This window comes from Rhea americana, unplaced genomic scaffold (genome assembly GCF_003343005.1).
Source record: "Rhea americana isolate MKP2758 unplaced genomic scaffold, rheAme1 scaffold_137, whole genome shotgun sequence".
Taxonomy (NCBI): Eukaryota; Metazoa; Chordata; class Aves; order Rheiformes; family Rheidae; genus Rhea; species Rhea americana.
In genome coordinates, this window is record NW_028185450.1 from 753,880 (window position 1) to 774,528 (window position 20,649).

The 20,649-nt window shown below is 36.5% G+C and overlaps 1 protein-coding gene across 3 annotated transcripts in view; it reads left to right on the forward strand.

Moving 5' to 3' along the window:
* The window catches only part of RGS7 (regulator of G protein signaling 7), a 283,492-nt gene that overhangs the window by 241,059 nt on the left and 21,784 nt on the right, over positions 1-20,649 (forward strand). For all 3 annotated transcript variants that reach the window (XM_085298265.1, XM_085298266.1, XM_085298267.1), the window contains exons 10-14: positions 14,018-14,092; positions 15,193-15,291; positions 16,035-16,096; positions 17,656-17,766; positions 18,241-18,366. In XM_085298265.1, the coding sequence (XP_085154391.1) occupies positions 14,018-14,092; positions 15,193-15,291; positions 16,035-16,096; positions 17,656-17,766; positions 18,241-18,366 (473 nt within the window). The remainder of the gene's footprint in view (positions 1-14,017; positions 14,093-15,192; positions 15,292-16,034; positions 16,097-17,655; positions 17,767-18,240; positions 18,367-20,649) is intronic.

The window sequence follows — 20,649 nt, forward strand, 5'->3', positions numbered from 1 at the left end:
AGAAGAAATAAAGGGTCTTACATAGTCAACTCAGAGTTAAGACTCTGAGAAAGAATGCCAGATGCCACAGGACTGAGCTGAATAATGGCACTGTTTTGCTCTGCTACAGATTTATGTACCTCTACAGCTATAGCTATCTATTTTCCTTATATAGAGTTAAGTTTTCATTTTTTGTGTACTGAGGGTGGCATGAGTACCAGTGAAATAAAATATGAACCATAACTTCTATTGACACATAAGGACACTGAGAAAAAATATTTAATTAAAGCATACTCATTTTTATTGCTGGTTCATAGATGACTGGAATTATAACAACATTTTTCCTAATACATTTCCAGTAATTGTTTCCGAGAGGAAAGTTAGGTTGATAATATCTGTAGAAAAGGCAAATGTAKTGAAGAAAAAGAATAAACTTGGGCAGGGTCAAGCTGCATTTGTGAATATGGAATTGGAAGAATGGTAGAAGAAATGTATTTTTAGGTAGGCTCTAGAATGTCTAGTAAAGAAAATAATTTAAAGTGAAAGATTCAATTAGCAGACATTAGGTACAAGAAGACTCAAAAATTATTGTCTAGTCACYGACATAAAATAAGGAAGAAGGACAGAAAAGAATCTGTCATTTGATGTTCATGGGAGCTACAAATAGAATAGATACGGAATGTTTCTGGGAATTGAAGAAATTTGAAGGCTCAGACAGCTTTTGTCCTAGTTACAGAAAYGGACCTGAAGGTTTTGAATCTGGTAGTGAGACACTATTTCCAGGTTTGGAAGAGAAGATGAGTTGAAGTTTCGAGTTAAGGTATAGGCAGAAAATAAGGAGGGAATTAAAGGGTCCAGCACAAGAGGAAATTAAATCTGATTAAAAGCTTTGTCTGAGCTGTCGTTAAATGTGCCTGGCCCAGCAGATGTTTTTAATCTGGCTGTAGACAGACCTAGGAAATATCAGAGGCAAAAGACTTTGGCGTGGAGTCAGTAATCTAGGCTCCTGACTTTAAGAGATACGATTAGAAGAAAGGAGAGGGAAACAATGATATTTTGGTGAAACAGCTGCTCTTACTAGTTAGTGAAATACTAATTTTGAAAATAGATATGATTTTACAGTCAGAGGAAGAGCCAGAAGCTTATTTTAAAACAAAGAGAAAAAAAGAGGAACGCACTGAGAAGAGGAAGGTGATCTAATAACCATTTTAATGGCTTTTTCAAACAAAGAAAAAAAAAAGGCCCACCAAAAACTCACAGCGATGTTTCTGCAAGTTTGGAGAGAAGAATTTGGAACACTAGCTGAGAATTGGATAAGAATATGGAGTTAATAGTTATTTTTATTTATTAATTTTTGGCTTTTCTTAAAATTTCAGACACTAGGGGCAGAGGCAGTGAAAATTTTTACTCAAAATCTACCCCGAATTCAATTTTTTAACTGCAAATGGGTTTGGAGAAGCGAGTGTTTTATCCTAGCTCTTTTCTTYGGGCAAGTAAAGAAATATTACTCAGGGCTTTTTGCAGGTTTCCTGATCCCTAGTTGCTTTATTTCTCACCTAGCCACAATGCTAGTACAGAAGCTGTACTCATGGAATATAAACTATGAATATTAAGTCTATATTTGATTTCAGAAAGAGATACTTGAAGATGCTGAAAGTGATAGAGGAGGAAAACAAGGAGTCCATCCAGTGAAGCAGTACGCTATAGGAATGAGGGTCATGAAAAAAGAATGATGGTATGACAGTGAAACCAGGAGAGTGGAAGCCCATGAGTCTGGCATCAGAAATGTCACTGTGACAGATAAGTTTAAAATCAAGAAAATGAGCCAGGGCTTGATGTGTCAAGAGCATATGACTCAAACACACCTATATCTCATAGTTGCTAASTCAATGTCTACCCTACAGGTAGTTACAGAACCCCCTACAAGACTTACCCTATTCTCTGAGGGACAGAAAGATGTCTGAAAGTCATCATGGCTGTTATTTTTGATCAGATGGCTGGCTAGCGCACAAAACTTTTTCCAAGGTTTTCAGACTGAGATGATGTTTGGAGATGAACCAGGGAAAGTGGATTTGTGGAGGCGTTTTTTCAAATAGGGTCACCTGTGCTTAAATTTTCTACYGAGGAAATTAAGAGAATAGCTTTGCTATCTCGATATCCAGTTTCCATAACTTTACTTCCAATAAAGTGTTTATTTTATTATAATTTCACTATGTATTCAAAATTTTTAGTATGATGTGGAGGATGATCTCTATCATTTCTGTAAGCTCAAGTTGATGCTTTATGCAGAAAGGCGTTAGCTTGCAGTTAAAAAGAACATGGTTGGCTGCCAGCTCTAGATACGGACTGCAGCATTTGGAGACATATCTGAATTAGTTTTATTCATACTAGTTCAGATATCAATCACAGTAAAGCCATGGAGACATGTCAGGGAGATCCTAAGCAGCAGACTTAGAGCGAAGCCTGTGCCATTACTTCCACAGTATAACCAGTACCTAAAATAGGTCTGAGATGTATTTGCATGTAGAGATATGTTTCTTTTTCACGATGGCAGAATAAAGATAYCTCAAAAGCCTTCCTTTTCTTTCCATCTGCCCAGAAAGAGTGTAAATTCTATAATTTTGTAACTTCTAAAAATAACAGACTACAGAATAGAGCAAAAATTGGTTAGGAGGATTAGAGCTTTAGTCAACAAGCAGTAACAAATCAAGCTAAATCAGGGAAGTCAGTTCCTTCCAGGCAAAAGAAATTAAGAAACTGTTCTTGTCTTAAAATAAATGTTAAACTCCTGATTAAAGACTTTATAAAAAAACCTCATAGCTTTTTTTCTGAATTATTATGTCAGTTTAAAATCCATAATCTTACAATTGTTAAAACAGCACAAACAGATACTAAAACAGTAAATCTCCCGAAATGTTCTCAAATCTACATCAAATACAGCAGCAGCATTGTATCTTTATGGCTTGCTGCAAAATTAACTCTTTTAGGTAGCAAGCAAGGCCAGCTGATGTATTACTGTTACAAACTATTAAATGGATTCACTTTTCTTCTTGATTTAGACATTAATGTAATTCAAATCAAATGCAAAATAAAGGCCTGTTGGCTAGTTGTTGAAATTCAAATTAATTCAGAAGATAATGGGGAAAGTATCCTTTTCTCCTGAAATTCATCTGTATACATTTCAACTAAAACTGATCTCTGTCTCTAAAACAAAACACAGTGATTGTGTGATTTTATGCAGAAAGGCAGCTTCGCTGGGGTGTCTATAGCTGGTAGGGGCAACAGCAGTGTAAAGTGTGCAAGTGCAAGTGTGGCTTTAAAATTAATTCACCGATGATGTAAAATTCAGAAATATATGATTTCTGGGTTCAAGGTTTCATGCTGTTTTTTCCTGGTAGCAAGTTAGTAAAATGTAATCTTTTCATTTTTTTAAATCTTGTCACACATCTCAGATCTTCAGCTTTTCTCTCTGTTTAATTTTTTATAGGATTCTACCTCTATTAATCTAACAGTTCCTGTTTATATTTTTAAATTATACTCTTTGTGGTCTGAACATGACCCTCAGCCTCTGAGCCAGTATGTAAAATTGGCAGGTGTCTAGAGTCAGGCAGGAGGTACTTGTGGTTATTTGCTACGGGTTTTCTTTTCTTGCTCTTAGATGCTTTTATTTATTTTTAATGATTTTTCCATCCTGTCCTTCAAGAGCAGCCTCAAAGACTTGGCAAAAAGATGAATTAAATTTGGCTAAGGTGGAGCAATCCTTCATTTCACACTTCACACGCTACAAATCCTAGACTCTTCTGGGCCAATTACTTGTTTAGCCACAGAACACATCTGTCTGCTATATCATAATATTTTTGAAGCTATTAAACATCTCCAAGAAACAAATATGAATCCTACCATCCAACTTCTTCAGTGATATATCCGCATACAGTTTCCAAGTTTTCTTTTGCACCTGTTTCGTAATACCTCCTTACCCGAGAGTTACCTCTGCAGTGCACAGGGAATGCAGCCAATGCGGCTGTTGGCARTCTCAGCTAACGGGACTGCTGCTAGTGCAGCAAAGCCTTGTGCAACGGGTCCTTTTCAGAAAAATGGCTTAGCGTTTCTGATCCATACTTGCATCTGTTTGAGACAGATATTTATAAACCTTATGGTTAGCCTGCTAAGTAAGGCCTTTAAGGAAGAATTTGTACTTACGTTATTTAGCATGGTAATGCACTATGATGCTTGAGTAAGAGTGGGATGGATGGGGAAGGAGAAAACTGTCTCCTTTTTCCCCAACAGTGCAACAAACTCAAGTGAAAGTGGAGGATTATGAAGAAGTCAGAAACTGTGAAATGGCTAGCTGATAAGAGGATAGAAGGACACTGAAAAATGAGATTAAGTTCTTGGTTTTTATTAAGAACCAATTCAAGTCACAAATAAATAAAGAAGTAAAGATAAGAAACAAGGAATTTCTAGAATAATTAYAATGCTTATACACTGAATTTTGTTTCTGTGTGAGTGAAGTTTTCTGCTTTAATCCAAAGCATTCTGTCAGGGATTTTCTCATAAGTCAGGAGGCAGACAATTAACTTCTAAATGTCACCTATACTCCCCTTCATCATTTTCAGAAAGATATGATCAGACCTTCCTTTTGTTAAAAGTTATCTTTCAAGTGAAAACCTATGGAATGGCCGGTATGGAAACCCATGGTCTGTATGGAATCAGTAAAACTGCAGTGTCTGCCTTTGGGGGCCRTGAAAAAAACTGAGGAGGTAATAATGACTATGACTATTTAGCATAAAGGCAGCAAACCAGATAAATTTAACAGGCTTCCTTATGTACCACTGTTGTAAATACTGGAATTTTCACCACAAAAATCATATTAATACAGCCTTAATTAAAATTAATACTACTCAATCACAGTTTTTCAATCACTGCTCATTTCTGGTTCTGAAAACGAGTCACTACCACTAAAATGATCAATTTTAAATTGAGAATAATTAGAAAGCAAGTTATCTTTCAAAAAGAATTTAGTCTGTCACTTCACTGCCAATGCAGTAGTATATTCTTCAGTGCTGCTTCTAGTTTTACAAGATAAATTTATATACTTTTTAAAAACTTAATTTTTACATCCTTGTCATATGAATTATATATATGTACTATTCTCTGACATATGAACCAGTCAAAATAAAAAATTCAAAAACAATATGATAAATGCCCATTCTCTTGAGGTGAAAGTCCAGCTTTCACCTTAAGAGAATGAAAGACTATCTGTCTTTAACAAGCAAGGAATCCATGCTAAGATTTAGGGTGCTCTATCTTATATGCATTAATTCTATGATTTAATTAATTAATATTAAATTTCTTGAAAATATCTATGTAGTTTTACTTTCTCTTACTGTTCAAAGTAGATTCTTATTTTGCACAACCACTTAAATTCCATGTCTGTCTGATACTACTCAGGGAAAAGATATGGGCTCTACTATGAAAAGAGTATAAATACTATGCAAGTACGGCTTAGATTCCTCGTTTTGGAAAGAAGGGGAAAAACTTTGAAGTATTAAGTGATCCTAAGTTCCCTGCWAAGTGATACTCTTCTTTAAGAGACTTTGGTGATTGTAACTGTACTRCAAACATAACTGAAGTTTGATAAAACTAGTTGATCAAATGTCTGTCCTGCAACTGATGGTCTTTGAATTTCGTTTTTCTTGTCCAAACAAGAGAAACAACTTGTAAACTTGTAGCTGAACTTCTATCCATTGATTGTACTACTTGCCATATTTTGTTTAAGTCTAAACTGCAGAGCAATAGGGGACCTTACCACAATTTTAATAGTAGCCAGAGATCTTCAAAGAAGTTCTTGACCAAAGTATATGTTGATTTTAAATAATTGGCTCAAATGGTAAGCAGTCTCTCCTTCAGGAGGTGCTGTCTGCAGTGGATTTAATGTACACTTAAATCCTTATGCTTTCATCTGTAGTTTATCAAGAATTCATTATTTTGCAACAGTATAGTTGAAGTGGATGATACAATCAGGTTTATTGCTCATTCATTTCAATTTAATAAATAAGTCTGGAACTATATATTATTTATCTCTGTTCTTTAATGATTCAAAATGAAATTAGCTAATGAAGACATGTATTAAGCATTAAATTCATTTTATGCTGCCTGCATAATTTTCTACTAAAACCAACAGGAGAGAACACTTAATCCTAACAAAGCTTTTATTAATTCTTGCCAAGATGATCCCTTCCTTTGTAGCAATCAGTTCACTAAGATCTGACATTGAATATTCCTGAGCCTAAAGTAGAAGTTCAATAAATGGATAAGACTTGTACTTACATTATTAAAAGCAGGTTGTACATCTTTATCAGCTGATGTAGACAAGTAATAATAATTAAGCTGTGTAAGACTAATTTGTTTCAATAACGTTACTTGACTGTAGATCATTATTTTCAGGGCTATTTGCAGCATCTTGTCAGAATTATCACATGTTTTAACAAMGGATCCATATTAGAAAATATAAGCAAATTTGAGGCGAGTCTGTGCAAGTCCATTTCCAAATCTTATTTACTAACTTCGGTGTTACACTGAATCCACACAGTGTAATGATTTACTCTATCTGTTGTTCCATAAAGATTCTATTTAGTAGTATARTACATCTCGTTTAAGATAAACAATGAAAAGACTGAAGAAACTAGGGAAAATACGTAGTGCTTTAATAAATCAAGCAGGTTTCAATWTTTTTTTCCTGATTATATACCAAATTTACAAGGCATAAAACTTGAGGCATATGGGAATGAAATCTGAAACATCCTGCCAAAGAAATTTATATCTGAGAATAATCTTGAGATTTGCTTCCTAATCAACTATGATTAATAGATGTTAATTGGAAAGYATAGCTGCACTTCCCAGATGAGCTAATTTATAACAGAAGAGCAAGTCCATAGGAAAAACTAGAAAAATTATGAGCTGATTTTAGAGAAGTTTGGTCTGGAGTTCTAGGGAGATAAAAGAATTTGATAGTATCTGTATGTATAGTAATCATCAGAYTTACTGCAATCTTTATATAAAGTTACCATGACCATTTTGGACTGTCATCTAGCCATCAAAATTTATCTTTCTGTGTTTGCCTTGTGATAAAGCTATAATGCAGGTGGTACTTCCATAAAATCAAATGTTTGGAGTTTGTAATTTTTGGATKATACTAGCTTTGTGATTGATAGGAGGAGAGATGCATTTTTTTTTTCTTTAGAAAGAGTCCATCACTTGTATCCTAATAATTAAGCTCACCATAAGGTTGTTCCTATTTCTTCAAGCATGTCTGCTAATTTATTGGGGATCTTGGGACTAGAGGTGTTGTCAACAGAAGTCCCAACACTTACACACTTTGGTTTCTCAAAGTTTTCTTTGAAGAACTACTGAGCCATATGGAAATTGTAATTAAACCATAGTGTTTTGGGGAGGCTTAGAAGGTCTCTAAGTGTGCTTCAAATTAGGTACACCTAGTTAATTGCTAATTAAACCAGTGATGAAGTGCTTTAGTTCTATGTAACAGTATATTTTTCTAGCCCAAAGAAAGTGATTCTCTTTGGCTTTATGTTTCTGTAGCCCAGTTCGTGTAATCAGGGTTTAGCTCTACTTTCTTCAATGCTCTAATAGAGGCCAACAGAAGCTATAGCAGTTCCTACATATCTGCAGATTCTGGCAACTGTGGCTGCTGGATTTTTTTCATCAGTTATTTAAGGGGAATTGATAGAATGGTTATAGAGGGAGCTAGGCTTCAAAAAACCTCCGGGGCCTATCATATAAGCACTAGGAAAACAATGCTCTGAAACTTYTTTTGAAGGTTAGAAATGTGCATCTCTGCTTTGACTGGACCCTACAATAACAGCCAGACTTTCCAAATCCTGTTAAAAAGTTGGCCATTTGTGTTCAGCACACTTGTAATATTTCTCTGAGACTTTCTTTTACACCAGCAAAGTAATTAAGGCTGCAGCTCGTTCAAAGCAAAGCCTTTTTACTTTTTGACCTCAAAATGCATAACATACAGTAAGATGAGGTAAAAAACCAAAATATCCAAGTAATCTATACCTAAACCTCAACCTTTCCTTAAAAGCCTTGGCAGGTACTACACACTCCAGTAACTTCCATCTGTGAAAAATGAAAGATTACTGCATTGCAGGAGAATATAGTCTGTGTTTTCCTCTRTGAGAGACTCAGTCCTAGCCATTACTGATAACTCATTCAATATAGGATTTTAATATCTCCTTTGAAGCTAGACATTGTCTGAGAAAAATAAACTTTCCCACAGAGCCAGTCAAGCTGCATATTCCTCCAACTAATAAATTCTTTGGTTTTTTTAGCTGAGCACGACTGGCATTTTATTCTTTGCCTCATTTCTTSTTTTATAATCTTTAATCCTCTTCTTCTACTTTGATGTTTAACTATGCACAGTATACACAAGTATACTGGAATATAAAAACTACAGATAAAATCAGCACTGGTATCCTGCTTATCATTCACCTAGAAGTGCGTAATATGAATACTTACTGCTCAGGGTTAGAAGACTCCCTTTCTTGCAAAATGACAGAAACAGCAAAAAATATATGGAATATATGGAAAAGGCAAAATAGATTGATACAGGAGGCAACACTAATATCTGATCCTCAGGAAATTTCAGGTTTTAAAGTTAATATATTTTTGATAGTCTGTTGTTACAGAAAATGTAGAAGATAACTTTCAGTCTGTGCTTTCTCTTTTATGTTTATGTGTTTGACTTGTTCTATCTCTTTTTACCTATATCCAGTTGGAAACCATGGCAGACTGAAGTCTGCCATGTATCTGGGTACATTATTTAAACTTGTAGTGTTTAAATATGGAATAGATGTGATGAGCTCACTCAGCCTGGAGATCTTGAAATTAAATATTTTGCAGCTAATCTTAGCAAATTATCCCATGCCTGTAAAACAAATATAACAAATCTATTTCAAAGTGAACTGACATTGAAATATTTGACAAGTCCTTGTGCAAGGAAGGCGAATCAATCTGTCTAAATATTTACTGCTTTAATACATCTTAAATGTATGAGTGTGCATATTGAAATGAGGTGATTCTTTTAAATATCGTCTATGTCTTTTTAGCTAATGAAGCTATGAAATTTAATTTTCCTTAAGTCATCATTAGGTTTGTCTTTATGGGATGAAAATACATCGTAGAATGTTTTTTGAATTTCAGTGACTGCAACATGAGAAGGTCATAGGCTAGAATCATACCAAATTTGGGCTGAGAGGAATTTATGGAAGTCATCTACTGTTGCCTCCTCCTCAGAGCAGTGCTAAGTTGAATCAGATTGCCCAGGGCCTTGCCTAATCATCTTCTGAAAATCACCAAGGATGGAGATTGCACAGCCTCTCTGGGCACTTATTCCAGTGTTTTTCTACCCTTGTTGTGAAGAATACTTCCTGTGTATCCGACAGGCATAACTCTTAGTGCAGTTTCTGACTGTTGTCTCTTGTGCATCTCCAAGACAAGTTGGGCTCTGTAACCCCCCGTTGGACAGTGGAAGAGAACAGTTACCCCTCACTTTTGCACGTTGGGAGGACGCAGTTCCTTCAGTCTTTCTTTGAATGTCGCACGGTCCAGCCTCCTAATTATCTTACTGTTAATCCCCTGGACTTTTATTTTTTTAATATGTTCCTTGTTTTGATTGAAGGGCCTAGAACTGCTCTCAGCATTTCAGAGGCAGCCTCATGATGCTGCGTAGAGAGAAATAGCCACTTCCTTTGCTTGCTGGCTACACTATTAATAAGGCAGCTCGGTTTGTGCTTATTCTTTATTGCTGCAAGGACGTACTGCTGACTCATGTTCAGCTTCTTGTGCCTCAGATCATTTGCTACAGAGTAGTGAACTAGCCGTTCAGTACCCACCCTGTTTCCACGCATGAGATTATTYGCTCCAGCATACATGGATTTATTTGTCTGAAATGCAAAAAAAGTTTTGGTTATTCTCAACTGCGTAGATTCACAGTTAAACAGCTGTATCCTTTAAGAAATAAAAAGCCCAGTTGCCTTCAGTATGAAAATTACTTTCTGAAGAGAATTTCACATTTACGAGCATTGCAAGTATGTCTTATCAAAGAGTTTTTTTTATCTAAAAAGGTATTGGTAGCAGTTGCTTTTGGCTATGTTGACAGGCAATAAAAACACTGTGCATATAGCAAACAGGGAAGATGCAAAACATTTTRTTTATACAGGACCCTTGGAATGTGTAATGATGTGCAGACATCAGKAGTGAACAGACTTTAAATATTAGCAGTTTTGCACTACATGGATAGAAAACTACCGTGGCTAAAGCATCACATTTCCCATTTGATGTACACAACAAAGATTTCCAGTTTCTACAGGTGTCAAAAATTAATTCACTGTTAGTGCTAGTATAAGAGCTTAGTTAATTAATTCACTGTTGCTACTGTTATCAGGGAAAGATTATGAATATCAAGTGCATTTCTTTTAACTAAACATACCCCCAGGTGGTTGTTGTTGTCAAATGTTGACTCCAGTCAGACTGAAGCATGCAAGTCCCAAGAACYGCAGGATCTAAATCTGCCGCTTTACCAACAGGCAGAGGCGAAGCAGAGGGGGCTTCATCCTTCAGCTGTGTTTCTTGGTGGACTCCTGTTACATGGTTTCCTAATGAACATCAACAGAAAGTAGTACTATTAGGAATTCATGTTTACAGGATTAAGTAACTGAAGAAGAGATTAAGAAAAATCTCATATATGTAGTAAAAACTTATTTGATATTATTTAGTTGCACCCATTTATCTAAACACTGAATTTGTCATCACTGGAGTGACAGGTTCTCTGTGRTAAATTAATACAATGGCACTTATTCTTTGAGATATGAGAATGTTAACTGACTGATGAAAAAAAGCTAGATTTCCTTTGTATATATGACAGCATTTCAGCAAGCTTATTTCAGAACAGAAGARGGCCAAATTCTACTTTGGTTATGGTATTTCTGTATGATAATTTCAAGAAGGTCACTAGACTTTCCCTGGGAGACAGAACTGTTTTCATACACATTATTAGTCCTAAAAGAAATAATCATTCTGTTTACTCACAYAGAGAAGGTTTCATGTCTTCCAGGAAATCTATTTGAAAACTATTTACAGTATTAGTATGCAAATTATATACTACACACTAAATGGAAATCTTGCAGCAGAGCACTATGACAGGCRTCTCACTATTTGAACCATGGTAGTCCGGTTAAAAAAGCAACACAAAAAGAAAACACAGCTGGATATAATTGTATCCAAATACATACTTATTATGTTAATGGGGGCATGTGAATAAAATGCAGTGTTGTCCAGCGAAGGTTTTCCCACAAAGACTCTGAATAATTTTAGCAAAATGTTCCAATAATGCAAGCTTTTGTTTTCATTTTAATTAAAAAGATGTTTGATATTTATTCCTAAATAATTACAGATGAAATATGACATCACCAAAGAAACAATAAATCTCATATAGCATTCAGTATCATCTTAATAAATTTTCTTTGGTTGAGAAGCCAGCCTGAATTATCACCCCAATCCCGTTAGGTACTTCCAGTGATACAATTTCAGTCAGATTAGGAGAACAGTATTGTATATGCTAGCGATCTACGTCCTTAACTGCTACTTTCACCGCAGGTTGTTCTTTAGGTGTCGACCCTTTTGTCCTGAATCTTCCTGACCTGTCCCTGCGTGTACCTGCCTGCCCTTGCTCTCCCATCGCCTCCCATGCAGCTGCCCCCCGGGGCCAGCGGCTGCCTTGCCTGCCTCTGCTGGCGCCCCTGCTGAAGCCGGCCAGCCTCCGTGTAGGTCAATCGAGCGCTGGTGGACTTGAAATCTTTCAGAATAAGAGGCTTTGGAAGAGTTTTCTACCCTTTTTTCTGCCCCCGCCTCGCCCCCCCGGACATGCTTTTAACAAACTATAACTGAAAACCAAAAAACAGTTTGTGCCTTGTATAAGTGTGGCTACTGTTTGAATTGCTGCATTCAAAAGCTGTAGATATTATTAAAAACTCTYGCCTTCTTCTCTGCCGGCTTCTGGCATAATCCTAAAATAGATGCATTGTTTTCTTTTTAACTTTATATCTCAATATACTGCCCTGTGAAATGGCTTTCTGCCTTTAAATTGACTGTCATGCAGGGTTTCATATTTTTCAATCCACCTTTTTCTTTGAGAGTTGAAAGATATTCTGAGTTAAAAGACTGTGCCTGTCTTTTCACAGGCACAACTGTGCCTTTGCAAATCTAGTTCAATAGACAGGTAAGATGCAGTCTCAAGGATATTTTCTCAGAGCTTATTTTTATTTTTGTTAAGGAAGGAACAACAGTTTAAGCGTACATTACTGTATTATTTTAAAGCAAAAGCTTATTTATAAAGGTAAAGAACATAGTTGCTAAAAGTGATGTATTATTTATCTTTTTGGGGGGATCATTGGCCTGTTTAATGAAATATGTTAGTTTCTTGACTCTGCCTGTCTAGGAAGGGTTTAAAATTTTTGTCTGTGAAGATATACAGCCACAGATACCAAGGGGACGGGGACAAACTCTTTTCAGCTGCCCCGTGTGACAGAACAAGAGGCAATGGGCAGAAATTGAAGCACAGGAAGTTCCTCCTGACCGTGAGGGGGAATTTCTTCCCTGTGASAGTGACGGAGCACTGGACCAGGTTGCCCAGGGAGGTTGTGGAGTCTCCTTCACTGCAGATATTCAAGGCCCGCCTGGATGCAGCCCTGTCTAMCATGCTCTAGGTGACCCCACTGAGCAGGGGATTGGACTAGATTATCTGAAGAGGTCTCTTCCAACCTTACTGACTCTATGATTCTGTGATTTTTGCGTTACATTGAGGAGACATGGCTTGCATTATTAGCATGGTAATCCATCCAGTTTGACTGTCTGGCAAGTGGTATAGTTACTAAGTGTAGTTGCTCCCACTAAAAAAAAAATCTACTCTCACTAAAGATCTACTCCCACAAGAGAGTAGAGGTCCTACTTCCACCTCTCAGTGGGAAATCTACTCCCACTAAAATCAATTGGTAAAACTCACCTGAGAGCATGATACTTACTTACACTTAGTTGCTTCCGGCAATTGGTAAAGACCATTTTTCTACACAGAATTCATATTACAGAGAGGTGTGAGAATTAGAAGAAACTAGGAGATTTGTGTTTTTTGGGAAGCTACAGGACTGTGAGAATGAATCTTTGAAGGCCAAATAGGATGTTTTGGAGAGTCGTTCTATTCAGATAGCCAGTGTTCTGTTGAGGCTGTTGAAGCCTATTTTTCTTCTCTGAAGAAACAAATCCCATTTTGCCATTTTGTTTTCCTCATTTTTTWAAAAAAAGATCATTTTTAAGAAACTGATCCAGAAGCAGGGACTCCTGAAGGGAGCCTGGGGTTCACAGCTGAAGTGAGCATTGCACARTTCTATTTATTTTGTCTCATTAGGTCACCCATGCTTCTTAAAAACCAAGGCAGAAACACATGACTTGTTGTCTACAGAGTTTTATTTCAGATTCATGATAGTAGGCACTCTAAGCATGTGGGTTTCAGTGACTCACCCCCAAATTCCCAAATACTACTGATAACAATTTGACTGAATCTAGCACCACTGTGTGCTGCAAAAGGCCTCTTACAATAAGTGTTTGGATATTTTCTGCTTCTCTATACATTGCTCTTAGCAATATAGCATAAAGATATACAGTAAAACATGTCATAAAAGCCATCATGGGGTCCAGCAGAACAGGTTGATTAGCAAATGAATCTCTTACAGTAAGCCACACAAAGTGGTACTTGCAGTGCTTCCTTAGATGCTACGTTATTTAGGATTTAGCATATCTTCTCTAGGAAGGAACTATTGCAGAAGGACATCAAGTTACTATATGCCTCTGGTTAATCTGTTTTCTTGTGCTTACAAATTGAAGAGGAGTATCTCAAAGACAATAGCATGGAGTTCATTCTCAGATTTTGTCCTTGTACTTTCTTTTCTTTTTCTTTTAATAGCCTGGATGTGTRAACACTACTGAAGTGGATATAAAAAAGTCTTCAAGAATGAGAAATCCACATAAAACGAGAAAGGTAACTACTGCTATTATACAAAAAGCAGGAGGTGGGGGTAATTAACAGTGTGAAGTTCYATAGTTTCTTAAAATAATTTGTTCTTTCACGACAATGAACAGAGATGTGAACATATTTTGGTATTTTATAAGCTCTTAAATGACTTAGTATTAACAGATTTGCTAATAATAATAAAGTGCTATCACATAAGACAGACTTTGGAGAAATACACAGAGATTATGAAAATGTAGCCCATTTTGTATACCTTATGCATGTTKTTCATTAGATTGAATAAAGCATATTAAAATGTTTCTATCAGTAGTTAAGGAAAATAATGAAAAATGCTCTGTAGTCTATTATAGCAGAACTTCTTGTGCTATCTTAAATGAAAAGGATATCTCTAGTTTACAGATATCTCCCAAATGGTTGATGAGAAACTGTAGAGGAAATAGGCTTCATCTAAATTAGGATCCAGGCATGAACTGTTTAGGTTCTCTAAGGATATATAAATAGACTGGACCAACACTTTCTATCAAATCCTCTATATCATAATAATGTAGACTGAGTCCAACTTTAAAGTACTCCCTTTGATGTATATTCTAGTGTCAATCCATGGAAAAATCTGTTTTAAAAAGGAAACTGGATTTATAGAAAGCTTTAGCGTAGCTTATTTACGGTAGTGAAAGCTCCAGATAATAGTAATTTACCAAGCACTAATCACAAATTTGGGAGTCATCCAAATACTCCATTGTGATAGTGTGCTGTAAGGGTGCTATTTCTTCCTTTCCTACCAGCCGTTTCCTCTTCCTATGGCGGTTGCCTTTCAGTCAACCCCCATATCACTATGCTGTTAATATAAGCACGGACTGAAAGTAGATCCTGTGTTCTGTGRCATTATGAAACTGCCCTTTTGAGAGTAGTTATTTTACACCATGGTATAGAAGCATAATTTTATCTGAGTGCATGGTTTATTTACAGTTCCTTTAGAAACAGATGATATTGGCCAACTTCTAGAGTACGATGTATAAAACCTGTGCAATTACTATTGGTATGTACGGAAAGAAATTGTCTGAAAGCAGTTTTTCTCCCTTTTTTCTTTTCTTTTTTTTTTTCCCCCATAGTCTGTCTATGGCTTACAAAATGACATTCGAAGTCACAGCCCTACCCATACACCAGTACCAGAGACTAAGCCACCCACAGAAGATGAACTGCACCAAGAGGTTTGAAAAAAACCCTATAAGCTTACACTTTTATGTGAACTTTTTAAGAAAGTAGGTATGAAGCCAAAAGTCTCAGGGCTGGGGAGTGTCTTCAGAACAGATCTGTTAAATGTTTGGTGAATCTTTTCCTCATTTCAGGATGTATAGATTTAGGTATGTAACTTCTGTTAAAATTAATGAGACAAACACTGACACTTTTTGTATCTTGAATTAACCAGTTAATGGCTTTAGGAACAGTCTCCTTAGTGGGTTCTTTGTGCAGTTAAGCTCATTAACCCCTTCAGCAGTAGATAGCTCGCTCACCCTTCCTTTCAACGCTTCACTATGGGGTTTGGAGGCATGGTTACACCACAGCATATGGATGTATGCGTTCACATGTTCATCTAACATAAATACTTCATTGATGTCTCCTGAGGTGTTAGACTTAGGAAAAGGTAAATGTCTGAAGAATTAGCAGCTTTCTTTAAAAATCTGAAAAAAATACTAGTTGGATTTTTTTTGATGAACCTCCAGGGAAAAGGATAGATTCACTGCTTTTTTTGTCAYTGAAAAATATTTTCTGATTGATGGAAAATTCCATTTACTTTAGAATTATAATGCTGAAATGCTCTTGCCACTAAGATGTACTTCTCTTCTGTGCCTTAGGATAAATAAAGGTTAAATTACAGCCCTAATAAAAATATTATGGAAACAGAGTTAAGCAATGAATTACTCATAGCACTCCTTGCTTTCCTTTTGTGCAGATTAAGCACTGGCAGATGCAATTAGACAGACATCGATTAAAAATGTCAAAAGTTGCAGAGAGGTGAGTATATTGTCACATCTTCTGGTTTTCAATTATGCAGATAACTATTGGGAAAATGTCAGTATAAAATAGCTACAAAGGAAGAGAGACAAGGGAGCTCAGGTGTCACAGAAATAAGGGGTGAGAGTTTACTTTAAGTGTGAGCTATGAAGTTCTTTTATTGATAAGAGAAGGTCCAGATATTCCTTGATATGTTTGCTAATAAACCCAAGAGTCACAGGGGGAACCTCTAATCAAGTGCTCACGAGTTTCACCTTACATTTGCAGGGGGGGCTAAACAGAAATATGTCTGAAATTACTGTTTTGGTATTTCAAAGGAGCAATAATACTGACAGAGCAAGGGAAGTGATTAGGAGAACTGGCTAGGAGAACTGGCTGGTGGCTCTGCACTTGAACAGGGAGTGYTTCTGAGCTTAATTTGGGGTCAGGGGATGTAACACTGTTAGGACTCGGTCTCTAAATAGTACTAAAATATATAAGGAAGGGACTAGATATTAAACAAAACACTGTTTAGGAAGACTTAAGCACAACTTATGAAAGGAAGAGAAAAGGATTGCTATATCTTACAGATGAAGAAGCAGAGAGGTAAAGAGAGCTAAACTGCAGAAGGTTAAGCTGCATAAGAGCCAGTAAAGGAAAAGAAACTAAATACGAACCGTTCTTCATCCTCTCATATGTGTATATGCCTGTGTGTATGCGTAGGTATGTGTATGTGTGCACTCACACACAGAGAGCACATATGAATACGTATTTATAAAGAGAACAGGTTAAGAATTTGTGTTTGCTGTAAAGTAGGGATGGAATACAAACGAAATATAACTAGGGACCAAAAGATGAGTATGTATCCTCACTTCTCAATAGAGTTTATGGTGTTGATGATGAGGCAACAAGAGAGATGGAAACTGAGAGTAAGAATATGGGAGAACACAAGCAAATTTTTAAGTGTGATCAAGTTAATCAGATTACTGAACACTGAAGACTTTGGGGAAAACTGATGTGGTTCTGAGTAGGGCCATTCGATTGGGGAATAATAAAAATATTAACTGTATTTAAAAGGGGAAACATATACACTCTACATACACAGGGCCAATGAATGTGACTTAAATAGCAAGCAGAGTTTTAGAACAGATTTTAAAGGAAATAATCATTAAAACCATAGGGATTTAAAACACGTTCCTTTATAAAAGCAAATGAGCATGGAAGAGGATGCCTGATTAATTCATTAGTGTATTAAGGAGCTCTAAATATTCTTTAATGAAAAGATATTTAGAGGTATTAGAAAAGTTTGTAGTTTGTTTTATTTCAGATCTTGATAAGAAAGATCTGCAACACCCCTCCTTCTTCATGAGTCCACAGGGTCAGAGACAATTGCACCACTGGCACTCTTAAACTGCGACTTGAGCAAATCTCTCTTAGCTTGCACTTGTAGGTGTCTTCTGAGTGTGTGCACAGCTGGTTACCACGGTTCAGTTGATGCAAGGTACCTTGTTAGCTGTGGTAACCTGATCAGGTTTCCTCGCTCCCTGACATGACAGTGTTTGATGCTTTTGTTTTCTTAGCTTATTAGCTTATACAGAGCAGTATTTGGAATATGATCCTTTTCTTGTGCCCCCTGATCCCTCAAATCCATGGATATCAGATGACACTACTTTCTGGGAACTGGAGGCAAGGTATATATTTTTATTTCTTCTTTTGGGGTAAAGTGGTATAATTTAGGCTTTCCTTTAAATATGAAGATTTCAGATAGAGGTGTATCTCTGTGTATCAGCTTAGTACTGAGGCTGGARAGCAATGAAGGAAATGTGTATTCTTTTGTTTTTTCCAACCTTACAGTTTTACAGTGTGGGAAGAGATGCAGATTAATAAATCTGTATAAACTCGCAAAAAGGGCACCTTTTAAAATCTGGTAACATTTCCCAGTTACAAGAAGTCCTTAATCTTCTACATAAGTGCATGTATATTACCTTTGTACTATGTGAGTACTGACAACCTGGTTGCTCATCTCTGAACGTGGCACAGATACGAGCGATTGGGAAGACTGGAAATTTGTGGTTGAACTTTGGGACTTAATCTGAATTATAAACACAAAGTAGTAGGATAYTGAAATATTGCTGATTGTGGATTTTGTTGTTTTTCTTCTGTAGCAAAGAGCCAGGACAGCAGAGGGTAAAGAGATGGGGGTTTGGCATGGATGAAGCTTTGAAAGACCCCGTGGGAAGAGAGCAGTTTCTTAAATTCCTGGAGTCAGAATTCAGTTCAGAAAATTTAAGGTAAATGGAAATGTGAGAGACTATTTTTTTAATAGCTTCCAAGACAGTTTTTTTCTCTGGTACCATTCTTGCTAGTTTTTGACACCTGCAAAAATTTTCCTATGCCTTGCCCTTCAGAGTCCGTTCTCAGATTGCTGCATGCTTCCACACTCAATCTGAGAGACATTATTAMAGTTAACAGAGATTCACGTGAAGCATATTCTCCTAGTCAAGTCCAACTTTTGGTCAAACTACTCTTGCAAAAGCTTTCCTCTCAACTGATTTTATTATACATCTTTAAAATACTGASAAACTCAAAGCCTGTTCAGTATCTTGTATTAAGTTCATGAGGACAGTAAAATTAAATAATTTGTTAAAAAATAACTAAGGAATTTAGAAGTAAAAATTACAAATGTTCACTGTTGGTCAGATTCCTATGGATCTTCGGTCTTTTGAAAATCTCCATCAAGATGTTTAAAAAATTTTTCTACTGATSTGGATCAGACACAATAGAAATAGTGTGACATCTGCCTCTCAAAGTCTTCACTAACTGCGAAATGAAAAGGAGCCGATGTGCATACACTGATGTGCTTACATCAATATGTATATATGTATATATGAACATATATACGTATATATGAACGGTATTCTTTTTAAGTGAGGAAGAAATATGCACTTCACTGCATGAAGTAGAAAAGTATGTACAACATTATTTCCTCTTTTTTCCRTCTTATTGTCAGATGTAATCTAAGACACTTTTCGTTGACCTATGTCATAAAGAGTGTAAAATCCTACTTGCATGCATGCTATAACTGAGAGAAATCCTAAACTTTTTTTCTATGCCAGGTCTCACTCCTAAGCAGTGCAGCATAGCCATGCTGCACTGTAGACATTAGACACAGACAGTAGGGTTATATTTGTGTAGCATTTTACAGAAGGTGTTCAGCATTTTGAGACATTGATTCCTAAATCATAGAATCACAGAATCAGTCAGGTTGGAAGGGACCTCTGGAGATCATCTAGTCCAATCCCCCTGCTCAGCAGGGTCACCTAGAGCATGTTAGACAGGGTTGCATCCAGGTGGGCCTTGAATATCTGCAGTGAAGGAGACTCCACAGCCTCTCTGGGCAACCTGCGCCAGTGCTCCATCACTCTCACAGTGAAGAAATTCTTCCTCACGTTAAATGCTGAATAATGGAATAGATCTCATTGCTGTTATTGAAGACTGTCAGCAGAGTGGCTGGAGATGGTTTTCTCTAAGTTGTTGGCCATGGTCTTGTTCAAAGGGTGAACTTTGCATCACAAATGCATATTAGATACTCTTGACCTGATTTTCCTAGCTGACTTTTTTGCCTTTGCTCCTATGGATATACAGCCTGAGCTATCTGTATATGTTGATAAATKACTTCAGCGGTGACAGGTGTAGATTTGTTTCTCATTAAGAAATTCAAGTAACTGCTAAGATGAAAACTTTTTAATCAGAGTAGTACAAAAAAAAGGAAAGATAATTTTTTATTTACAAAACACCTTGGTAGTTCCTTATGCAGAGCAGCTGTTCAAACATGAAACTATTTAGTCTAGTGTATGCAGTGGTTTCTATGCTTTTTCTGTGATTAATTTGTCTCCCTGCCAACTAGACTATTACCCACATAATCCCTAGCTCTTTCTTCTAATCCTATTTACAACACTAACCACAGGCAGACTGCAAGTGACTGATCCAGAAAAATATCCTAGAGAAACATGTTAGGAGCTRATTCCTTGACATGGAGTCTAGTATTCTGTCTCTCTCTAGATTCTTATATATACAAAATACGATATCTGAGCAACAGTGAATGTGAACTTACAGGCTGTCCCGAAGAAGGATCAGGCAAAAGAACAAACTCACACTGCAAGTGTTCTTTCTCTGACAATTGACTGAAGGAAAACTGTCTCACAAACTCAGAATTACATTTATGAATTCGCAGACTTTGGGCAATGAATCCACAGTTAGGCTTACATAGTAAAGTTAGAAGTTTCAGGTTAGAAAGCCGGAATTTGTAAAGCCTATTATGTATGGAAGTCAAAGTATTTCTTTYGCTCAYCAGTTAACCACACTGTGTCAATTTGTTGGGTKTTTTTTKKTTTTTTGATGTAACAGCTACCTTGAGAAAAAGATTTATTTCCATCCACATCTTCCCACTGCAGCAAAGTAACATCAAATCTGTATCTATCAACTCTGATCCTTTTGCAGATCTAATCRTGATAAAATTTACAGCAAGCACCATCAAACCTAGAGCACGGTAGAAAGTTGAGACCCTGAATTCA